The following is a 19,751-nucleotide window of genomic DNA, read 5'->3' as shown; positions in this document are numbered from 1 at the left end:
AGCCTCAGAGACTGTGGGTGTCCCGGAGCGTGTTGGGTGGTGGGAGCAGCACACGGTGTCGCTGCAGGCTCAGAAACGGCGGCGAGCGGCGAGGCGGCTCCGCCCCGGTGCGGCGGAGAGCCCGGCTGTGAGTGCGGGGGGGCAGCGCGGCCCGGGCAGCAGAACCGGTGCGTGCGGGCCGCGGCGGTAGGAGCCGTGCGGGGACCCTGGGAGCGGGGATCGGGGGGGTGGCGGTGGTAGTGTGAGCGATGTGGGTGTGTTGCGGTGCGGTGTTGCGGGTATTGTTGTTGATGCAGGCGGCGTGGTGGGTGTCGGTGGGTCAGGTGCGGTACTCGGTGTTGGAGGAAGCCAAGGTCGGGACGGTGGTGGGGCGTGTGGCGCAGGACCTGGGCCTGGAGGCGGGCGATGCGGAGGCGCGGCGGCTGCGTCTGGTGGCGCAGGGCCGGCGGGCGAGCGTGGAGGTGAGCGGGGCGAGCGGGGCGCTGGTGGTGAGCTCGCGGCTGGACCGGGAGGAGCTGTGCGGGAAGAGCGCGCCGTGCGCCCCTGCGGCTGGAGGTGCTGGTGGAGCGGCCGCTGCGCGTCTTCCACGTGGAGCTGGAGGTCACCGACATCAACGACAACGCCCCGGTCTTCCCCGCCGACCGGAAAAACCTCAGCATCCCGGAGAACTCCCCTCCCGGTTCCCGTTTTCCGCTGGAGGGCGCGTCGGATGCAGATATCGGATCTAACGCGCAGCTCTCCTACACGCTCAGCTCCACCGAGCATTTTAGAATCGAAGAAGAGAAATCGCGCAGTAAATCCCTGTTTCTGGTTCTCACGAAACCCCTGGACCGGGAGACGGTTCCGGTGCACCGTTTGGTGTGACGGCGAGTGACGGGGCCGTCCGTCTCTGACGGGCACTGATGGAGCTGGTGATCTCGGTGCTGGATGTGAACGACACACGCACCAACAATTTAATCAGTCGGTTTACAGCGTCATTTTGCCCACGAAGATGCCCAGAGGGGACACTGGTGGCGAGGGTGTGCGCCACGGATCCAGACTTGGGAATATATGGCGAAGTGATTTATGAATTGATGGCGTTGTTCCTCCCTCGGCCTCGGATGTGTTCAGTATCGATGCAAGAAGTGGGGACATCAGACTGAGGGTGCTCTGACTTCGAGACAGTTAGTTTATACCATTTCCATATTAAGGCAAAAGACAAGGGGACGCCCTCGCTGTCGGGTCACTGCAGCGTTGAGCTGGAAGTGTTGGACGTGAACGACAACGCGCCCGAGGTGCGGGTGACGTCGCTGTCGGTGCCGGTGTCGGAGGATGCGTCGGTGGGGACGGTGGTGGCCCTGCTGAGCGTGTGGGACGGTGACTCGGGGGCGAACGGTCGGGTGCGGTGCTGGGTGCGTCCGTCGTCGCCGTTCGGTCTGGTGTCGAGGTTGTCGGGGTCGTACTCGCTGGTGGTGCGTGAGGCGCTGGACCGCGAGCGGGTGTCGGAGTACGAGGTGGAGGTGTTGGCGGAGGACGGCGGGTCGCCGTCGCTGTCGGGGAGGCGCGGGGTGCGTGTGCCGGTGTCGGACGTGAACGACAACGCGCCGAGTTTCTCGCAGGCGGTGTACACGGTGCTGACGCGGGAGAACAACGCGGCGGGCGCGGAGCTGGGTCGCGTGTGGGCGCGTGACCCGGACGAGGCGGGGAACGGTCGCGTGAGGTACTCGTTGTCGGAGGCGGTGGTCGGGGGGGGGGCGGTCGGCGTCGAGCTACGTGTCGGTGGACGCGGAGAGCGGTCGCGTGTGGGCGGTGCAGGCGCTGGACTACGAGGAGGTGCAGGTGCTGGAGTTCGAGGTGCGGGCGGTGGACGCGGGGGAGCCGCCGCTGAGCGGCAACGCGACGGTGCAGGTGTTCGTGGTGGACGAGAACGACAACGCGCCGTCGCTGCTGCCGGCTGCGGGCGGCGGGGGCGGGTGTGGAGGCGGGAGGGGGAGCGGGTGCGGATGCGTGGTCTGTGGAGGGTTCGTCGGGCGCGGTTCCGCCTTTGTGGGCGTGGGCGTCGTGGGGTTCTCCGGCGGGGCAGGTGGTGGCGAAGGTGCGTGCGGTGGACGCGGACTCGGGGTACAACGCGTGGCTGCGGTACGAGCTGTGGGAGCCGCGGGGGAAGGTGCCGTTCCGCGTGGGTCTGTACAGCGGCGAGGTGAGGGACGACGCGGGCGCTGGAGGAGGCGGACGGCCCCGCGTCAGAGGCTGGTGATCGTGGTGCGGGACCACGGGGAGCCGCCGCGCTCGGTGACGGCCACGCTGAGCGTGTCGCTGGTGGAGGGCGCGGAGGCGGCGTCGGCGGTGGCCGCGGGGTCGTCGGGTCCGCGGGCGTCGTCGGTGACGGAGGAGGTTTCGTTGTTGTCGCCGTCGTCGAGGAACGTGTGGCTGGTGGTGGCCATCTGCGCAGTGTCGAGCCTGTTGGTGCTGGCGGTGGTGCTGTACGTGGCGTCGCGGTGGTCGGCGCGGGCGGGCGTGGTGTCGGGGCCCGGTCCGACGACGCTGGGTGTGCCGCCAGCGAAGTGGGGAGCTGGTCGTACTCGCAGCGGCAGAGCCGGAGCCTGTGCGTGGCGGAGGGCGCGGGCAAGAGCGATCTGATGGTTTTCAGCCCCAACTTCCCGCCGCCGCCCGGCGCCGCGGCGAAGGAGACGCAGCCGGAGCCGCCCGCTCTGCTGGACACGGTCAGTGGCCCTCCTTGTCCCGGCACTCGCCCCTTCCTGCTCCGCCTCCGCTCGTCCATCCTCTTTGCCCTCCTGGCCTTCCCATGTTTCTGAGCTGGCCGTAGCTGTGTTCGCCCCTGGGTTCCCGTTTTCAGTGGGTGCTTGGCGGGTGTTAATGGGACCTTTTCTTCTACCATGGCACCGTTGCATCTGCCTTGTCGGGCTCGCTGGAGCTTGCTTTTTGCTGAGGTCGAAACTCATTCTAGGTTCTGACTTCCCCCTGCCGCAATACACTGGGCTGGTTTTGTGTTCTTTCCATGTCTGTGAGCCTTATTGCACCCTGACAAGGGTGTCTGCTGAGCACAGTGTATGTTATGCCATCTCTGTGATCTTTGTGGTGGAGCCACTGATGGGAAGCATTTTGGGCTGGCATTCCTGGCCAGAGAAGTGGTGTGACATGTGCTGGATGTGCTTTCAGTATTTGTTTTTGCTATTGGTATCAGTAGGAACATGCTTGAAAAGGAAAAAAGAAACCACGAAAGAAAAAAAAAAACATACATATGAAAACGCTCCAAACCCATATTCTTCTACAGAATTGTTGTCTCCATAGCCCTGGTGTGCTTGGGTTGTCCTCTAAAAGTACAAAATCAGTTCCATTGCTACTTAGAGCTGTGCCAACATTTCCTGTAGAAAGAGAGAGCAGTCTGCTGGCCATGCTGTCTGTGTTGCCATCTGTATTTTTACTTATGTTGGTCTCACTGATGGGAAGGGTCTGCACAAGGTGGAATAAGCACTCACGTGGTAAAGGAAAGAGTGTCATGAGACAGAGTGGAATTGTAGTGGCACTGCACAGGGCCTGGTCCTGTCCTGATGTGGAATGTGTCCTGGAGCAGTGGGAAGAGTTGTCTGAATTGGAAATCCTTGGGAAGTCCATGGGCCTTGTCTTAAGGCAGTAATGGGAGATGATCTGTGTGTCTTGAGAACAGATGTCACAGGGTGTTGAATGGAGGATGGCTGGAGAAAAGAACGAAAGCTGGTGGGCATGGGATGTTCCTGCCATTGATCCCTTTCTGCTCTCCAGATATTTGGATCTGGAGGCCTTGTAGGTCTTGGGATAGTTTGTGGTATTGCAATGCCCACAGTACCTCTTAAGGTGTTGAAGATCTCCCACCACAGCCAGTCCCCTGGTGCTGCTTTGCCTGACACAGGTGATGTGGTGGTATGAGGTGAGATGCAGGAATCCTGAAGAGCCTCTGATGGAATCTTTTGATTTCTGTTCTGGGAGTCTCACCCATCTCTCTTTCTGTAGCTGTGGATCCACTGGAGCTTGTGTAGCTCTTGATGTTGCTGAGGTGGTTATTTATTCCTCTTCAGGTAGAAACTCAGCACAGGAGATGTGATGAGGGGGGTGTAATTTCATGTGCACTTGACTTTGCTTACTTGTGCCCTTGCACACCTGGCCTCACGAGAGCTGCTGTGTCTGCTTGCCAGGCTTTACTCATCGAGTTAAATCCATGGATGTGCCAAGCCTGCACAGTGGCTCATCTTCTCTTCTTCCTGACCCAGCTGACACCTTCAGAGCACTGACACTTGTGTGTTGGGTGTGCTTCTCTTGGAGAATAAAATCCCTGTGGACTGGGGATCAGAGGTGTCACAGCTCTAATCCCGAAATCCTTAGGAATGGTAATGTCCAGCTCTGCAGTGTTTCCATCTGAGGTTGCTGAAAAGGCCCAAAGCATTTGTGGTGAGGTTCAGGCAGGTGGGAAGAGCCTGCCAGAGAGTGAGGGACTTGCCAGCCCTCTGGAGATTGTGCACACTGCTTGTGAGGAAAGGTGAGGACGTGCAAAGGCACGGGTCACTTTCAGAGTGGGGTTTGGTGCTGGGCATGTTGTGGGGTCAGGAGGAAGTGTGAGTGTTTTGGCAGTGATCCTGTGAGTGGTACCAAGCAGAGGTTGTACCTGTGTCATTGGGAGGGTGACTGTGAGTGGGGAAGAGTCTGTGCTGAGGACAATGGAGATGCTGTGTAGAACATGGGGTGTGTCAGTGGGGAAGAGCTGGAGAACGTTCTCACTGGTGGTGATGTTATTCCCCAGGGCATAGTCTGGAGGATTCCAATAGTAAACTTTGGAAAATGCCGGGTGCTCAGGATTGCTTGCTGGGGATCCTGCCGTGGCCTCCAGAAGTACTGAATATCTTCATGCCTTGTTGTTCCTGCTCTCCATGAAAAACCAGAAAACATCCTCCATAGCCAACTCTGATCCCATGGATTTGGTGGGGAATGGTGTTTCATGGCTGTGGATCTCACCAGGGTGGTTCCTTTGTCCTGTTCAGGTAGGATATTAAGGAGATGTGAGGAGGTGGGTTTCATCTGTGTGCTCTGACTTCCCCTCCTTGTGCACTTGTACAGTCAGGCTCAGTCGGGATGGTGTGTCCTGGTTTCACTCAGGGCTCATTCTCATGTCTGGATGTACAGGACAAAACCCTGCAGAGCAGCCCAGCTCTGGTTTTGATGTGCTACAAACTCTCCCCTCCTGTTGACACTGTGAGTGTTCTGATGCTTCAGCACTTGATGTTATTCTCTTGCAGAGTGCAGTGGGTGTGGACTGTGTCAGAGCTCTAAGCAGAGAGGGCTGTGTCATGCTCCGAGAGGGGTTTCTAAGTGGGAGCCATTCTTGTGGTGGAGCAATGTCTGGGTATTGTGTCAGTGATGGCTCTGAGTGAGGGAAGGTGTGGATGTGCACAGGCCTGGGTTATGCTCAGCCCAGGCTTCAGATGTTGAGCTGGAGCAGAACCCGGGTTCTGTGGTGAGGAGCATGTGAGTGGGGCCTGGACATGTGTCCTGGGGACTGTGACCCTGAGCAGGGAGAAGTGTTACCTGAGGGCAATAGAGGTTCTGGGTAGAATATGGGCTGGGTCACTGGGAAGGAAATGGAAAATACCTTTTAGCTGATTTGTTTTCATGTGGGATAAAAGAGCAGTTGCCAGCAGAGAGCCTCAAGAGGTGTCCCTGTGTATGGATCTCCTTTCCAGGGCTCCTCTGAGAACATCCAAAAGTTCTGCATGTTTTTACACTCTTGCCTCTTTGGTATTGCTGCCAGATGTGCTGGCATTTGCCAGACTTGTTTTAATTGGTTTTTGTTGCTGAGGAAAGTTGTTGGTCAAAGAGAAGCTTTTCCACATGTGGATCCTGCTGCCAGCCTTCTCTGAAGCTCTCATTGTTACCTGTGTGTTCATCTCTCTTGCTAGAGAGGGAAAGAAGTGCAGTGCATGTTTGGGACTTTTGCAGAGCTGGTGATGCAATATGGTGGAATGGATCTTTTGGTTTTCTTCTGTAGTCTTGTTGGAAGCTCCCACGCCTTTGGTTTTATTCCTCTCACCCTGGGAATGTGCTGGTGGCAGTGGATGGGATGCAGACTGCAGGACTGTGTTAGGTGTCTGAGGGCAGAGATTCAGGGGGTTGGCCATCATTGCTGGGGATGATTTGATTTTGTCTCTTGAGCTGTGGTTGACATGGAGAGAAGGTCTTCAGCTTTCTTGTTTTCATCTTGTTTTATTGTGACAGAAGTGTATGAGGGAGCACTGTTCTCTGTGGTGATCTCAAGGGATTTGCAGTACATGAGTAACTTTTTCCTATGCCCATGTCTCATAATGTTAATCTCTTATAATGTTAAGTGAAAACATCCCTTAAAAACAATTCTCTTGTCTTGAAGTTTATTATTTTCAAGAACGAAGCAATGATGCTACAGGTAAGTTCCTCATCCCTACAGTAATGTATGTTGAGAAACAGATGTACTTCTGCTCCTCCTTCATCTTCCTGTTGGAGAAACAAAATGTTTCTGGGGTTGTAAGGAATGGCTGTAGGTTTGGAGCAGCCCAGCACCACTCTCTGCTCTTGTTGCTGTGCTGCTGCTCAGAGGCGGAGTGTGGGTGAGCAGCAGGAGGCAGGGATGGAGGAAGGGCCCTGGTGTATTTCTCTGTATGGATGTCTTGGTCTTTGAAGGGATGTCTCTTGGGTTGTGCTTCAGGACGTGGTGGATTCTGTTCTTTGCTGTGTGGTGGTTTGGCTCTGTTATTTGTTGTTTCTTGTGATGAGTGGAGGCTGAAGGCTGTGTCCTCCCTGGGGAAGGGGAGGGCTCTTGGATGGGCAATCTGTCTGCTTTATGTTGGCCCCAGGAAAGCAAGGATATGGTTTCATTCTGGAGGGATGGAAGGCCATGGAGAGAGCTCTTGTCAAAGGGCTTGTGGCTGCTGGGTGGTGAGGTTTTGTACCTTGAGAAAAAATGTTGGTGAATGGATGAAAAAAAAGAAGTAGGGTGAATGCAAAAGGGAAGGGGAGGGAAGGAGGGTACTGTATGGAGGGAAAGAATATAAAACTGAAGGAAAAGAAGGAACGGAAGAGGAAACAGAAGGAAGTGAAATATGAAAAGAAGAAGAAGCAGGTGAGAAGGATGGTAAATCGTATGAGGAATAAAAAAAAAAAGAAGAGAAGGAAGTGAAGAAAAAATGAGAGAAGATAAAGGATGAAAAGTCCAATGTGATTCCTAACGTGAAGCAGCATTCAATCTGTACACGGAGAAGTGATGGGAGAGAAAGAGACAGGAGCAGGGAAGCATTAAGGAAGGAAGCTGGCAAAAAGGAGAAAGCAAGAGGTAATCAAGATGACCAACCAAGAATAAAGAGACCAACCAAGAAGAAAGGAGATGACCAGGGCTATCACCTTACCTCTAGACACTGACCAGCACAGGTCTCTGAGAGCATCCTCCTTGGTCCGAGTATCCAGTTCTGTCACTGATGCACCTTACTGAGAGCTGATGCCCCGTGATCAACGGTGATGGAGACACAAATAAGTGCAGGTGACTCTGTTTTGATGCTGTTGGTCACAGCATCCGAAGAGAGAGGGGAGCTGTTGGCACTACTGAAGAGAAGAGAAGAATGAGAGGAAGAGGGCGGAGTAAAGCAGAACGGAAATAAAAAGGAACATGAGAAGAAAGCAGAGAGAAAAGAAAGAGGACAAGAAAGTAGAAAAAAAGAAGACCAGGAGAAAGGCGTAATAACAAAGGTTAGGAAGCAGTCTCTGGATGTAGAGAGAGAGCAAGAAGAAAAAAAGAATTAGGAGAAGAAAAGAGGAAAGGAAAGAAGAAACCAAATGGGCGAAGAGGAGGAATGGACGGAGAGGAGATGAGGCTGAAGGCAGCTTTTCAGCAGTGGGTGTCCCGGAGCGTGTTGGGTGGTGGGAGCAGCACACGGTGTCGCTGCAGGCTCAGAAACGGCGGCGAGCGGCGAGGCGGCTCCGCCCCGGTGCGGCGGAGAGCCCGGCTGTGAGTGCGGGGGGGCGGCGCGGGGCCCCGGGCAGCAGAGACGGTGCGTGCGGGCGGAGGCGGTAGGAGCCGTGCGGGGACCGGAGAACGGGAGACGGCGGTGTGAGGGATGTGGATGTGTTGCGGTGGGGTGCTGCGGGTGTTGTTGTTGGTGCAGGCGGCGTGGTGGGTGTCGGTGGGTCAGGTGCGGTACTCGGTGCCGGAGGAAGCCAAGGTCGGGACGGTGGTGGGGCGTGTGGCGCAGGACCTGGGCCTGGAGGCGGGCGATGCGGAGGCGCGGCGGCTGCGTCTGGTGGCGCAGGGCCGGCGGGCGAGCGTGGAGGTGAGCGGGGCGAGCGGGGCGCTGGTGGTGAGCTCGCGGCTGGACCGGGAGGAGCTGTGCGGGAAGAGCGCGCCGTGCGCCCTGCGGCTGGAGGTGCTGGTGGAGCGGCCGCTGCGCGTCTTCCACGTGGAGCTGGAGGTCACCGACATCAACGACAACGCCCCGGTCTTCCCCGTCGCCAGAAAAAACCTCAGCATCGCGGAATTAACCACGGTACCGGGTTCCCGTTTTCCGCTGGAGGGCGCGTCGGATGCAGATGTCGGATCTAACGCGCAGCTCTCCTACACGCTCAGCTCCACCGAGCACTTTACGCTCGATGTGAAATCCTCTGATGAAAACAGGAAATCGCTATTCTTGGTGCTCACAAAACCCCTGGACCGGGAGACGGTTCCGGTGCACCGCCTGGTGGTGACGGCGAGTGACGGGGGCCGCCCGTCTCTGACGGGCACGATGGAGCTGGTGATCTCGGTGCTGGACGCCAACGACAACGCGCCCCAGTTCAACCAGTCGGTGTATAAAGTGCAGCTGCCCGAGAACGCTGCAGAGGGGACACTGGTGACGAGGGTGAACGCCACGGATCCGGACGAGGGAAGCAATAAGGATTTTTCTTACATTATCATGAGTTCGGATCCTGTTGATAAAAGAGATGTTTTCACGATTGATCAGAAGACGGGGGAGATCCGTCTGACGGGCGCCCTGGACTTTGAAGACGTGCGTTTATATGACTTACAAATCGAAGCAAGAGACAGTGGCACCCCTCCGCTGTCGGGTCACTGCAGCGTTGAGCTGGAAGTGCTGGACGTGAACGACAACGCGCCCGAGGTGCGGGTGACGTCGCTGTCGGTGCCGGTGTCGGAAGATGCGTCGGTGGGGACGGTGGTGGCCCTGCTGAGCGTGTGGGACGGTGACTCGGGGGCGAACGGTCGGGTGCGGTGCTGGGTGCGCCCGTCGTCGCCGTTCGGTCTGGTGTCGAGGTTGTCGGGGTCGTACTCGCTGGTGGTGCGTGAGGCGCTGGACCGCGAGCGGGTGTCGGAGTATGAGGTGGAGGTGTTGGCGGAGGACGGCGGGTCGCCGTCGCTGTCGGGGAGGCGCGGGGTGCGTGTGCCGGTGTCGGACGTGAACGACAACGCGCCGAGTTTCTCGCAGGCGGTGTACACGGTGCTGACGCGGGAGAACAACGCGGCGGGCGCGGAGCTGGGTCGCGTGTGGGCGCGTGACCCGGACGAGGCGGGGAACGGTCGCGTGAGGTACTCGTTGTCGGAGGCGGTGGTCGGGGGGTGGCGGTCGGCGTCGAGCTACGTGTCGGTGGACGCGGAGAGCGGTCGCGTGTGGGCGGTGCAGGCGCTGGACTACGAGGAGGTGCAGGTGCTGGAGTTCGAGGTGCGGGCGGTGGACGCGGGGGAGCCGCCGCTGAGCGGCAACGCGACGGTGCAGGTGTTCGTGGTGGACGAGAACGACAACGCGCCCGTCGCTGCTGCCGGCTGCGGGCGGCGGGGCGGGTGTGGAGGCGGGCGGGGGAGCGGGTGGGTCCTTGGAGGCGTGGTCTGTGGAGGGTTCGTCGGGCGCGGTTCCGCCTTTGTGGGCGTGGGCGTCGTGGGGGTCTCCGGCGGGGCAGGTGGTGGCGAAGGTGCGTGCGGTGGACGCGGACTCGGGGTACAACGCGTGGCTGCGGTACGAGCTGTGGGAGCCGCGGGGGAAGGTGCCGTTCCGCGTGGGTCTGTACAGCGGCGAGGTGAGGACGACGCGGGCGCTGGAGGAGGCGGACGGCCCGCGTCAGAGGCTGGTGATCGTGGTGCGGGACCACGGGGAGCCGCCGCGCTCGGTGACGGCCACGCTGAGCGTGTCGCTGGTGGAGGGCGCGGAGGCGGCGGCGGCGGTGGCCGGGGGGTCGTCGGGTCCGCGGGCGTCGTCAGTGGCGGAGGAGGTTTCGTTGTTTTCGTCGCCGTCGTCGAGGAACGTGTGGCTGGTGGTGGCCATCTGCGCGGTGTCGAGCCTGTTGGTGCTGGCGGTGGTGCTGTACGTGGCGTCGCGGTGGTCGGCGCGGGCGGGCGTGGTGTCGGGGCCCGGTCCGACGACGCTGGTGTGCGCCAGCGAAGTGGGGAGCTGGTCGTACTCGCAGCGGCAGAGCCGGAGCCTGTGCGTGGCGGAGGGCGCGGGCAAGAGCGATCTGATGGTTTTCAGCCCCAACTTCCCGCCGCCGCCCGGCGCCGCGGCGAAGGAGACGCAGCCGGAGCCGCCCGCTCTGCTGGACACGGTCAGTGGCCCTCCCTGTCCCGGCACTCGCCCTGTTTTCCGTAGCCGCCCCTTGCTCCTCGTCTTTGCTCTCCTGGTCCGTCTCCTGTTTCTGGGTTCGTCGTAGCTGTGTTCGCCCCTGGGTTCCCGTTTTCAGTGGGTGCTTGGCGGGTGTTAATGGGACCTTTTCTTCTGCCATGGCACCGTTGCATCTGCCTTGTCGGGCTCTCCGGAGGTTGCTTTGTGCTGAGGTCGAAACTCCTTCTAGGTTCTGACTTCCCCCTGCCGCAATACACTGGGCTGGTTTTGTGTTCTTTCCATGTCTGTGAGCCTTATTGCACCCTGACAAGGGTGTCTGCTGAGCACAGTGTTTGTTATGCCATCTCTGTGATCTTTGTGGTGGTGTCATTGATAGGGAGCATTTTGGGCTTGTGTTCCTGGCCAGAGAAGTGGTGTGCCATGTGCTGGATGTGCTTTCAGTGTTTGCTTTCGATATTGGTATCAGTAGGAACATGCTTGAGATGGATAAAAGAAACAATGAAAGAGGAATAAAACCATACAAATTAAAAAAAAACCAAATCCATATTCTTCTACAGAGTTGTTATCTCCATTGTATTGGCGTTCTTGACAAAGTTTGGGTTGTTCTCTAACCGTATAAAAAACAGTTCCATTGCTACTTAGAGCTGTGCCAACATTTCCTGTAGAAAGAGAGAGCAGTCTGCTGGCCATGCTGTCTGTGTTGCCATCTGTATTTTTACTTATGTTGGTCTCACTGATGGGAAGGCTCTGCACAAGGTGGAATAAGCACTCACGTGGTAAAGGAAAGAGTGTCATGAGACAGAGGTGAATGTGGCAGTGGCACTGCGCAGGGCCTGGTCCTGTCCTGATGTGGAATGTGTCCTGGAGCAGTGGGAAGAGTTGTCTGAATTGGAAATCCTGGGGAAGTCCATGGGCCATGTCTTAAGGCAGTAATGGGAGATGATCTGTGTGTCTTGAGAACAGATGTCACAGGGTGTGGGATGGAGGATGGCTGGAGAAAAGAACGAAAGCTGGTGGGCATGGGATGTTCCTGCCATTGATCCCATTATGCTCTTCAGATACTTGGATCTGGAGGCCTTGTAGGTCTTGGGATAGTTTGTGGTATTGCAATGCCCACAGTACCTCTTAAGGTGTTGAAGATCTCCCACCACAGCCAGTCCCCTGGTGCTGCTTTGCCTGACACAGGTGATGTGGTGGTATGAGGTGAGATGCAGAATCCTGAAGAGTCTCTGATGGAATCTTTTGATTTCTGTTCTGGGAGTCTCACCCATCTCTCTTTCTGTAGCTGTGGATCCACTGGAGCTTGTGCAGGTCTTGATGTTGCTTTGATGGTTCCTTGTTCCTCTTCAGGTAGAAACTCAGCACAGGAGATGTGATGAGGGGGGTGTAATTTCATGTGCACTTGACTTTGCTTACTTGTGCCCTTGCACACCTGGCCTCGCGAGAGCTGCTGTGTCTGCTTGCCAGGCTTTACGCATCGAGTTAAATCCATGGATGTGCCAAGCCTGCACAGTGGCTCATCTCTCTCTTCCTGACCCAGCTGACACCTTCAGAGCACTGACACTTGTGTGTTGGGTGTGCTTCTCTTGGAGAATAAAATCCCTGTGGACTGGGATCAGAGGTGTCACAGCTCTAATCCCCGAATCCTTAGGAATGGTAATGTCCAGCTCTGCAGTGTTTCCATCTGAGGTTGCTGAAAAGGCCCAAAGCATTTGTGGTGAGGTTCAGGCAGGTGGGAAGAGCCTGCCAGAGAGTGAGGGACTTGCCAGCCCTCTGGAGATTGTGCACACTGCTTGTGAGGAAAGATGAGGATGTGCAAAGGCACGGGGCAGTTGCAGAGTGGGGTTTGGTGCTGGGCATGTTGTGGGGTCAGGAGGAAGTGTGAGTGTTTTGGCAGTGATCCTGTGAGTGGTACCAAGCAGAGGTTGTACATGTGTCATGGGGAGGGTGACTGTGAGTGGGGAAGAGTCTGTGCTGAGGACAATGGAGATGCTGTGTAGAACATGGGGTGTGTCAGTGGGGAAGAGCTGAAGAACGTTCTCACTGGTGGTGATGTTATTTCCCAAGGCATAGTCTGGAGGATTCCAATAGTAAACTTTGGGAAATGCCGGGTGCTCAGGATTGCTTGCTGGGGATCCTGCCGTGGCCTCCAGAAGTACTGAATATCTTCATGCCTTGTTGTTCCTGCTCTTCGTGAAAAACCAGAAAACATCCTCCATAGCCAACTCTGATCCCATGGATTTGGTGGGGAATGGTGTTTCATAGCTGTGGATCTCACCAGGGTGGTTCCTTTGTCCTGCTCAGGTAGGATATTAAGGAGATGTGAGGAGGTGGGTTTCATCTGTGTGCTCCTGACTTCCCCTCCTTGTGCACTTGTACAGTCAGGCTCAGTCGGGATGGTGTGTCCTGGTTTCACTCAGGGCTCATTCTCATGTCTGGATGTACAGGACAAACCCTGCAGAGCAGCCCAGCTCTGGTTTGATGTGCTACAAATTCTCCCCTCCTGTTGACACTGTGAGTGTTCTGATGCTTCAGCACTTGATGTTATTCTCTTGCAGAGTGCAGTGGGTGTGGACTGTGTCAGAGCTCTAAGCAGAGAGGGCTGTGTCATGCTCCGAGAGGGGTTTCTAAGTGGGAGCCATTCTTGTGGTGGAGCAATGTCTGGGTATTGTGTCAGTGATGGCTCTGAGTGAGGGAAGGTGTGGATGTGCACAGGCCTGGGTTATGCTCAGCCCAGGCTTCAGATGTTGAGCTGGAGCAGGACCCGGGTTCTGTGGTGAGGAGCATGTGAGTGGGGCCTGGACATGTGTCCTGGGGACTGTGACCCTGAGCAGGGAAAAGTGTTACCTGAGGGCAATGGAGGTTCTGGGTAGAACATGGGCTGGGTCACTGGGAAGGAAATGGAAAATACCCTGTTAGCTGATGTGTTTTCCCATGGGATAAAAGAGCAGGTGCCAGCAGAGAGCCTCGAGAGGTGTCCCTGTGTATGGATCTCCTTTCCAGGGCTCGTCTGAGAACATCCAAAAGTTCTGCATGTTTTTACACTCTTGCCTCTTTGGTATTGCTGCCAGATGTGCTGGCATTTGCCAGACTTGTTTTAATTGGTTTTTGTTGCTGAGGAAAGTTGTTGGTTAAAGAGAAGCTTTTCCAGATGTGGATCCTGCTGCCAGCCTTCTCTGAAGCTCTCACTGTTATCTGTGTGCTCATCTCTCTTGCTAGAGAGGGAAAGAAGTGCAGTGCATGTTTGGGACTCTTGCAGAGCTGGTGATGCAATATGGTGGGATGGATCTTTTGGTTTTCTTCTTCCCTTTTGACTGACACTCCCACGCCTTTGGTTTTATTCCTCTCACCCTGGGAATGTGCTGGTGTCAGTGGATGGGATGCAGACTGCAGGACTGTGTTAGGTGTCTGAGGGCAGAGATTCAGGGGGTTGGCCATCATTGCTGGGGATGATTTGATTTTGTCTCTTGAGCTGTGGTTGACATGGAGAGAAGGTCTTCTGCTTTCTTGTTTTCATCTTGTTTTATTGTGACAGAAGTGTATGAGGGAGCACTGTTCTCTGTGGTGATCTCAAGGGATTTGCAGTACATGAGTAACTTTTTCCTGTGCCCATGTCTCATAATGTTAATCTCCCATAATGTTAAGTGAAAATATCCCTTAAAACCAATTCCCTTGTTTTGAAGTTTATTATTTTCAAGAATGAAGCAGTGATGCTACAGGTAAGTTCCTCATCCCTGCAGTAATGTATGTTGAGAAACAGATGTACTTTTGCTCCTCCTTCGTCTTCCTGTTGGAGAAACAAAATGTTTCTGGGGTTGTAAGGAATGGCTGTAGGTTTGGAGCAGCCCAGCACCACTCTCTGCTCTTGTTGCTGTGCTGCTGCTCAGAGGCAGAGTGTGCGTGAGCAGCAAGAGGCAGGGATGGAGGAAGGGCCCTGGTGTATTTCTCTGTATGGATGTCTTGGTCTTTGAAGGGATGTTTCTTGGGTTGTGCTTCAGGACGTGGTGGATTCTGTTCTTTGCTGTGTGGTGGTTTGGCTCTGTTATTTGTTGTTTCTTGTGATGAGTGGAGGCTGAAGGCTGTGTCCTCCCTGGGGAAGGGGAGGGGTCTTGGATGGGCAATCTGTCTGCTTTATGTTGGCCCCAGGAAAGCAAGGATATGGTTTCATTCTGGAGGGATGGAAGGCCATGGAGAGAGCTCTTGTCAAAGGGCTTGTGGCTGCTGGGTGGTGAGGTTTTGTACCTTGAGAAAAAATGTTGGTGAATGGATGAAAAAAAAGAAGTAGGGTGAATGCAAAAGGGAAGGGGAGGGAAGGAGGGTACTGTATGGAGGGAAAGAATATAAAACTGAAGGAAAAGAAGGAACGGAAGAGGAAACAGAAGGAAGTGAAATATGAAAAGAAGAAGAAGCAGGTGAGAAGGATGGTAAATCGTATGAGGAATAAAAAAAAAAAGAAGAGAAGGATGTGAAATAAAAATGAGAGAGCGAAGATAAAGGATGAAAAGTCCAAGGTGATTCCTAACATGAAACAGCATTCAATCTGTACACGGAGAAGTGATGGGAGAAAAAGAGACAGGAGCAGGGAAGCATTAAGGAAGGAAGCTGGCAAAAAGGAGAAAGCAAGATAATCAAGATGACCAAGCAAGAATAAGGAAGAGACCAACTGAGAAGAAAGCAGATGACCAGTGCTGTCAACTTCCCTCCAGACACTGACCAGCACAGGTCTCTGAGAGCATCCTCCTTGGTCCGAGTATCTAGTTCTGTCACTGATGCACCTTACCGAGAGCTGATGCCCCGTGATCAACGGTGATGGAGACACAAATAAGTGCAGGTGACTCTGTTTTGATGCTGTTGGTCACAGAATCCGAAACGGGAGGGGAGCTGCTGGCACTAGTGAAGAAGAGAGAAGGATGGGAGGAGGAGGGCAGAGCAAAGCAAAACAGAAATGGGAAAAGGAACATAAAAAACAAGAAGGAGGGATGAGAAGAAAGCAGAGAGAAAAGAAGGAAGACAAGAAAGAAGAAAAAAAAGAAAAAATGAGAAAGACAAAATAACGAAGGCTCGGAAGGAAGGTACAGATGTAAAGAGTGATCAAGAAGGAAAAAAGAATTATGGGAAGAAAAGAGGAAGGAAAAGAAGAAACCAAATGGGCGAAGAGGAGGAAGGGACGGAGAGGAGATGGCGATGAAGGCAGCTTTTCAGCAGTGGTTGTCCCGGAGCGTGTTGGGTGGTGGGAGCAGCACACGGTGTCGCTGCAGGCTCAGAAACGGCGGCGAGCGGCGAGGCGGCTCCGCCCCGGTGCGGCGGAGAGCCCGGCTGTGAGTGCGGGGGGGCGGCGCGGGGCCCCGGGCAGCAGAGACGGTGCGTGCGGGCGGCGGCGGTAGGAGCCCTGAGGGGACCGGAGAACGGGGGACGGTGGCGGTGGTGGTGTGAGGGATGTGGGTGTGTTGCGGTGCGGTGTTGCGGGTGTTGTTGTTGGTGCAGGCGGCGTGGTGGGTGTCGGTGGGTCAGGTGCGGTACTCGGTGCCGGAAGAAGCCAAGGTCGGGACGGTGGTGGGGCGTGTGGCGCAGGACCTGGGCCTGGAGGCGGGCGATGCGGAGGCGCGGCGGCTGCGTCTGGTGGCGCAGGGCCGGCGGGCGAGCGTGGAGGTGAGCGGGGCGAGCGGGGCGCTGGTGGTGAGCTCGCGGCTGGACCGGGAGGAGCTGTGCGGGAAGAGCGCGCCGTGCGCCCTGCGGCTGGAGGTGCTGGTGGAGCGGCCGCTGCGCGTCTTCCACGTGGAGATGGAGGTCACCGACATCAACGACAACGCCCCGGTCTTTCCCGTCGCCAGAAAAAACCTCAGCATCGCGGAATTTAATACCCTTCCCGGTTCCCGTTTCCCGCTGGAGGGCGCGTCGGATGCAGATATCGGATCTAACGCGCAGCTCTCCTATACGCTCAGCCCCACCGAGCACTTCGCGTTGGATTTTCAGAAAATGGAGGAGGACGGCGACTCCTTATTTCTGGTTCTCAAGAAACCCCTGGACCGGGAGACGGTTCCGGTGCACCGCCTGGTGGTGACGGCGAGTGACGGGGGCCGCCCGTCTCTGACGGGCACGATGGAGCTGGTGATCTCGGTGCTGGACGCCAACGACAACGCGCCCCAGTTCAACCAGTCGGTGTATAAGGTGCAGCTGCCAGAAAATACGAGCCGCGGCTTTCTAGTGACGAGATTAAATGCCACGGATTTGGATGAGGGTTCAAACGGGAATATCTCATATTCGCTCCAGCAGTTGTTTCCACAGGATGGAAGAGACGTGTTCGAGATCGACAAAAAAAGCGGAGAGATCCATCTAAGGGGTGACTTAGACTTTGAAGCTGTTGTTCTCTATCGTCTGCAAGTGGATGCAGCGGATCAAGGGAATCCTCCGCTGTCGGGTCACTGCAAAGTGGTGGTGGAGGTGTTGGACGTGAACGACAACGCGCCCGAGGTGCGGGTGACGTCGCTGTCGGTGCCGGTGTCGGAGGATGCGTCAGTGGGGACGGTGGTGGCCCTGCTGAGCGTGTGGGACGGTGACTCGGGGGCGAACGGTCGGGTGCGGTGCTGGGTGCGTCCGTCGTCGCCGTTCGGTCTGGTGTCGAGGTTGTCGGGGTCGTACTCGCTGGTGGTGCGTGAGGCGCTGGACCGCGAGCGGGTGTCGGAGTACGAGGTGGAGGTGTTGGCGGAGGACGGCGGGTCGCCGTCGCTGTCGGGGAGGCGCGGAGTGCGTGTGCCGGTGTCGGACGTGAACGACAACGCGCCGAGTTTCTCGCAGGCGGTGTACACGGTGCTGACGCGGGAGAACAACGCGGCGGGCGCGGAGCTGGGTCGCGTGTGGGCGCGTGACCCGGACGAGGCGGGGAACGGTCGCGTGAGGTACTCGTTGTCGGAGGCGGTGGTCGGGGGGTGGCGGTCGGCGTCGAGCTACGTGTCGGTGGACGCGGAGAGCGGTCGCGTGTGGGCGGTGCAGGCGCTGGACTACGAGGAGGTGCAGGTGCTGGAGTTCGAGGTGCGGGCGGTGGACGCGGGGGAGCCGCCGCTGAGCGGCAACGCGACGGTGCAGGTGTTCGTGGTGGACGAGAACGACAACGCGCCGTCGCTGCTGCCGGCTGCGGGCGGCGGGGCGGGTGTGGAGGCGGGCGGGGGAGCGGGTGGGTCCTTGGAGGCGTGGTCTGTGGAGGGTTCGTCGGGCGCGGTTCCGCCTTTGTGGGCGTGGGCGTCGTGGGGGTCTCCGGCGGGGCAGGTGGTGGCGAAGGTTCGTGCGGTGGACGCGGACTCGGGGTACAATGCGTGGCTGCGGTACGAGCTGTGGGAGCCGCGGGGGAAGGTGCCGTTCCGCGTGGGTCTGTACAGCGGCGAGGTGAGGACGACGCGGGCGCTGGAGGAGGCGGACGGCCCGCGTCACAGGCTGGTGATCGTGGTGCGGGACCACGGGGAGCCGCCGCGCTCGGTGACGGCCACGCTGAGCGTGTCGCTGGTGGAGGGCGCGGAGGCGGCGGCGGCGGTGGCCGGGGGGTCGTCGGGTCCGCGGGCGTCGTCGGTGGCAGAGGAGGTTTCGTTGTTGTCGCCGTCGTCGAGGAACGTGTGGCTGGTGGTGGCCATCTGCGCGGTGTCGAGCCTGTTGGTGCTGGCGGTGGTGCTGTACGTGGCGTCGCGGTGGTCGGCGCGGGCGGGCGTGGTGTCGGGGCCCGGTCCGACGACGCTGGTGTGCGCCAGCGAAGTGGGGAGCTGGTCGTACTCGCAGCGGCAGAGCCGGAGCCTGTGCGTGGCGGAGGGCGCGGGCAAGAGCGATCTGATGGTTTTCAGCCCCAACTTCCCGCCGCCGCCCGGCGCCGCGGCGAAGGAGACGCAGCCGGAGCCGCCCGCTCTGCTGGACACGGTCAGTGGCCCTCCCTGTCCCGGCACTCGCCCCTTCCTGCTCCGCCTCCCCTTGTTCCTCCTCTTTGCCCTCCTGGTCAGTCCCCTAGTAGGGTAGTAGCTTGGCTGGACCCTCGCGGTCTTAACGGGACCTTTGCATCTCTCTTGTTGTTGTTTGTGTGGAGCCCCTCGGGTTTTGCCTTTTTCGGGCCGGGATGGAAATGAAAAGTAAAGGTATTCGTGTACCTTGCGAGATCTGAGCTTTGCTTTCGTGGGTTTGTTGTTTTTTTTTTAATCTTGTACAATGAAACCCGTGCTGATTTCAGTATGAGGTGCACAGATCAGGTTTAGATCAGTTCCTGTTTGCTGGTGTGCAGCCTTTCCAGCTGATACTCCAGCAGGAGTGCAGCACTTGTGCCTGGGGATAGTCTCGTATTTGTTCTTTATTTCCTTATCCAGCTGTGCTGACTGCTGACCCTGCTGGTATCTGGGCTGGTTTCTTACTGAACACTGTGTCCTTCTCTTCTTTGATTCCCTTCTGCGGGAGACTTGACACAAAGTAATAATGTGGACTTGTAATCGTTTTGTCTCCCATGGGTTTTATTTTTTTTTTCCTTTGGATCCTCACAGGAGTATCATTAGGAAAACAGGGAAAATATTGTGGTCTTGTCCAGTGTTCTTTTAGAAGTATCCTGTTCCTTTATGTAGCAGTTAAAATGTATTCAGAGAGAGGAGGGTGACCCAAGGTAGGTGTCAGAAATGGGAATGATTTTTTTTGTAATGTTTCCAGCCTCTCCACATTGTGCTGTAGACTCCAGTTCCTGGATGGAGCAATGAGGTGATATGATGAACACTGCTCCATTTTGGTGTTTTAAAAATATTCATATCAGTACTGAGAGTCTTATGGCACCCTGGAAACCTTCATTTAACCCCTCTCCAAATAGGCTGATATGTCCATTATGGTGCTGTGCTTGTCTCCATCAGGGTTGTCCTCCCAGAGAAGGAAATCAGTTCCCATGGTCTCTAGACCTGTCTTGAAACCATTTCCACAAACAGACATGTAACATTTTCGGTGTTCCCAGGTGTGTAACATTTCCATCTGAGATAGCTGAACAGTGCAAACCATAAAGCAGAAGGACTGAGGATGCAGACTGCAGTGTGGGTGATGCCATCTTTATAATTTCCGTGTTGCTGTCAGTGCTGGAAATTGCTTCAGACTTGCACTGCTGGCCAGAAAAGTGGTGTGACATGTGCTGGGCTGTGATCATCTTTCAGTATTTGC

At 56.6% G+C, this 19,751-nt stretch overlaps 2 protein-coding genes and 1 pseudogene across 2 annotated transcripts; all 3 read left to right on the top strand.

Moving 5' to 3' along the window:
• Positions 1-902: 902 nt before the first annotated feature.
• Positions 903-2,795, top strand: LOC115599101 (protocadherin alpha-11-like). Its single transcript, XM_030459382.1, is given in 8 exon segments — positions 903-1,079; positions 1,082-1,140; positions 1,142-1,727; positions 1,729-1,986; positions 2,063-2,182; positions 2,184-2,213; positions 2,215-2,524; positions 2,527-2,795. Coding segments are annotated over 8 exon segments (1,809 nt in total).
• A 5,313-nt stretch (positions 2,796-8,108) lies between these two features.
• Positions 8,109-10,680, top strand: LOC115599100 (annotated as a pseudogene).
• A 5,348-nt stretch (positions 10,681-16,028) lies between these two features.
• Positions 16,029-18,587, top strand: LOC115599099 (protocadherin alpha-6-like). Its single transcript, XM_030459381.1, has one exon. It carries the CDS (start codon positions 16,029-16,031, stop codon positions 18,585-18,587), a length of 2,559 nt encoding a protein of 852 aa, XP_030315241.1.
• Positions 18,588-19,751: the final 1,164 nt, after the last annotated feature.

This window comes from Calypte anna, chromosome 13 (assembly GCF_003957555.1).
Source record: "Calypte anna isolate BGI_N300 chromosome 13, bCalAnn1_v1.p, whole genome shotgun sequence".
Lineage (NCBI taxonomy): Eukaryota > Metazoa > Chordata > Aves > Apodiformes > Trochilidae > Calypte > Calypte anna.
The sequence above is the reverse complement of the archived record's forward strand: the minus strand, read 5'-3'. Positions and strand labels throughout refer to the sequence as shown.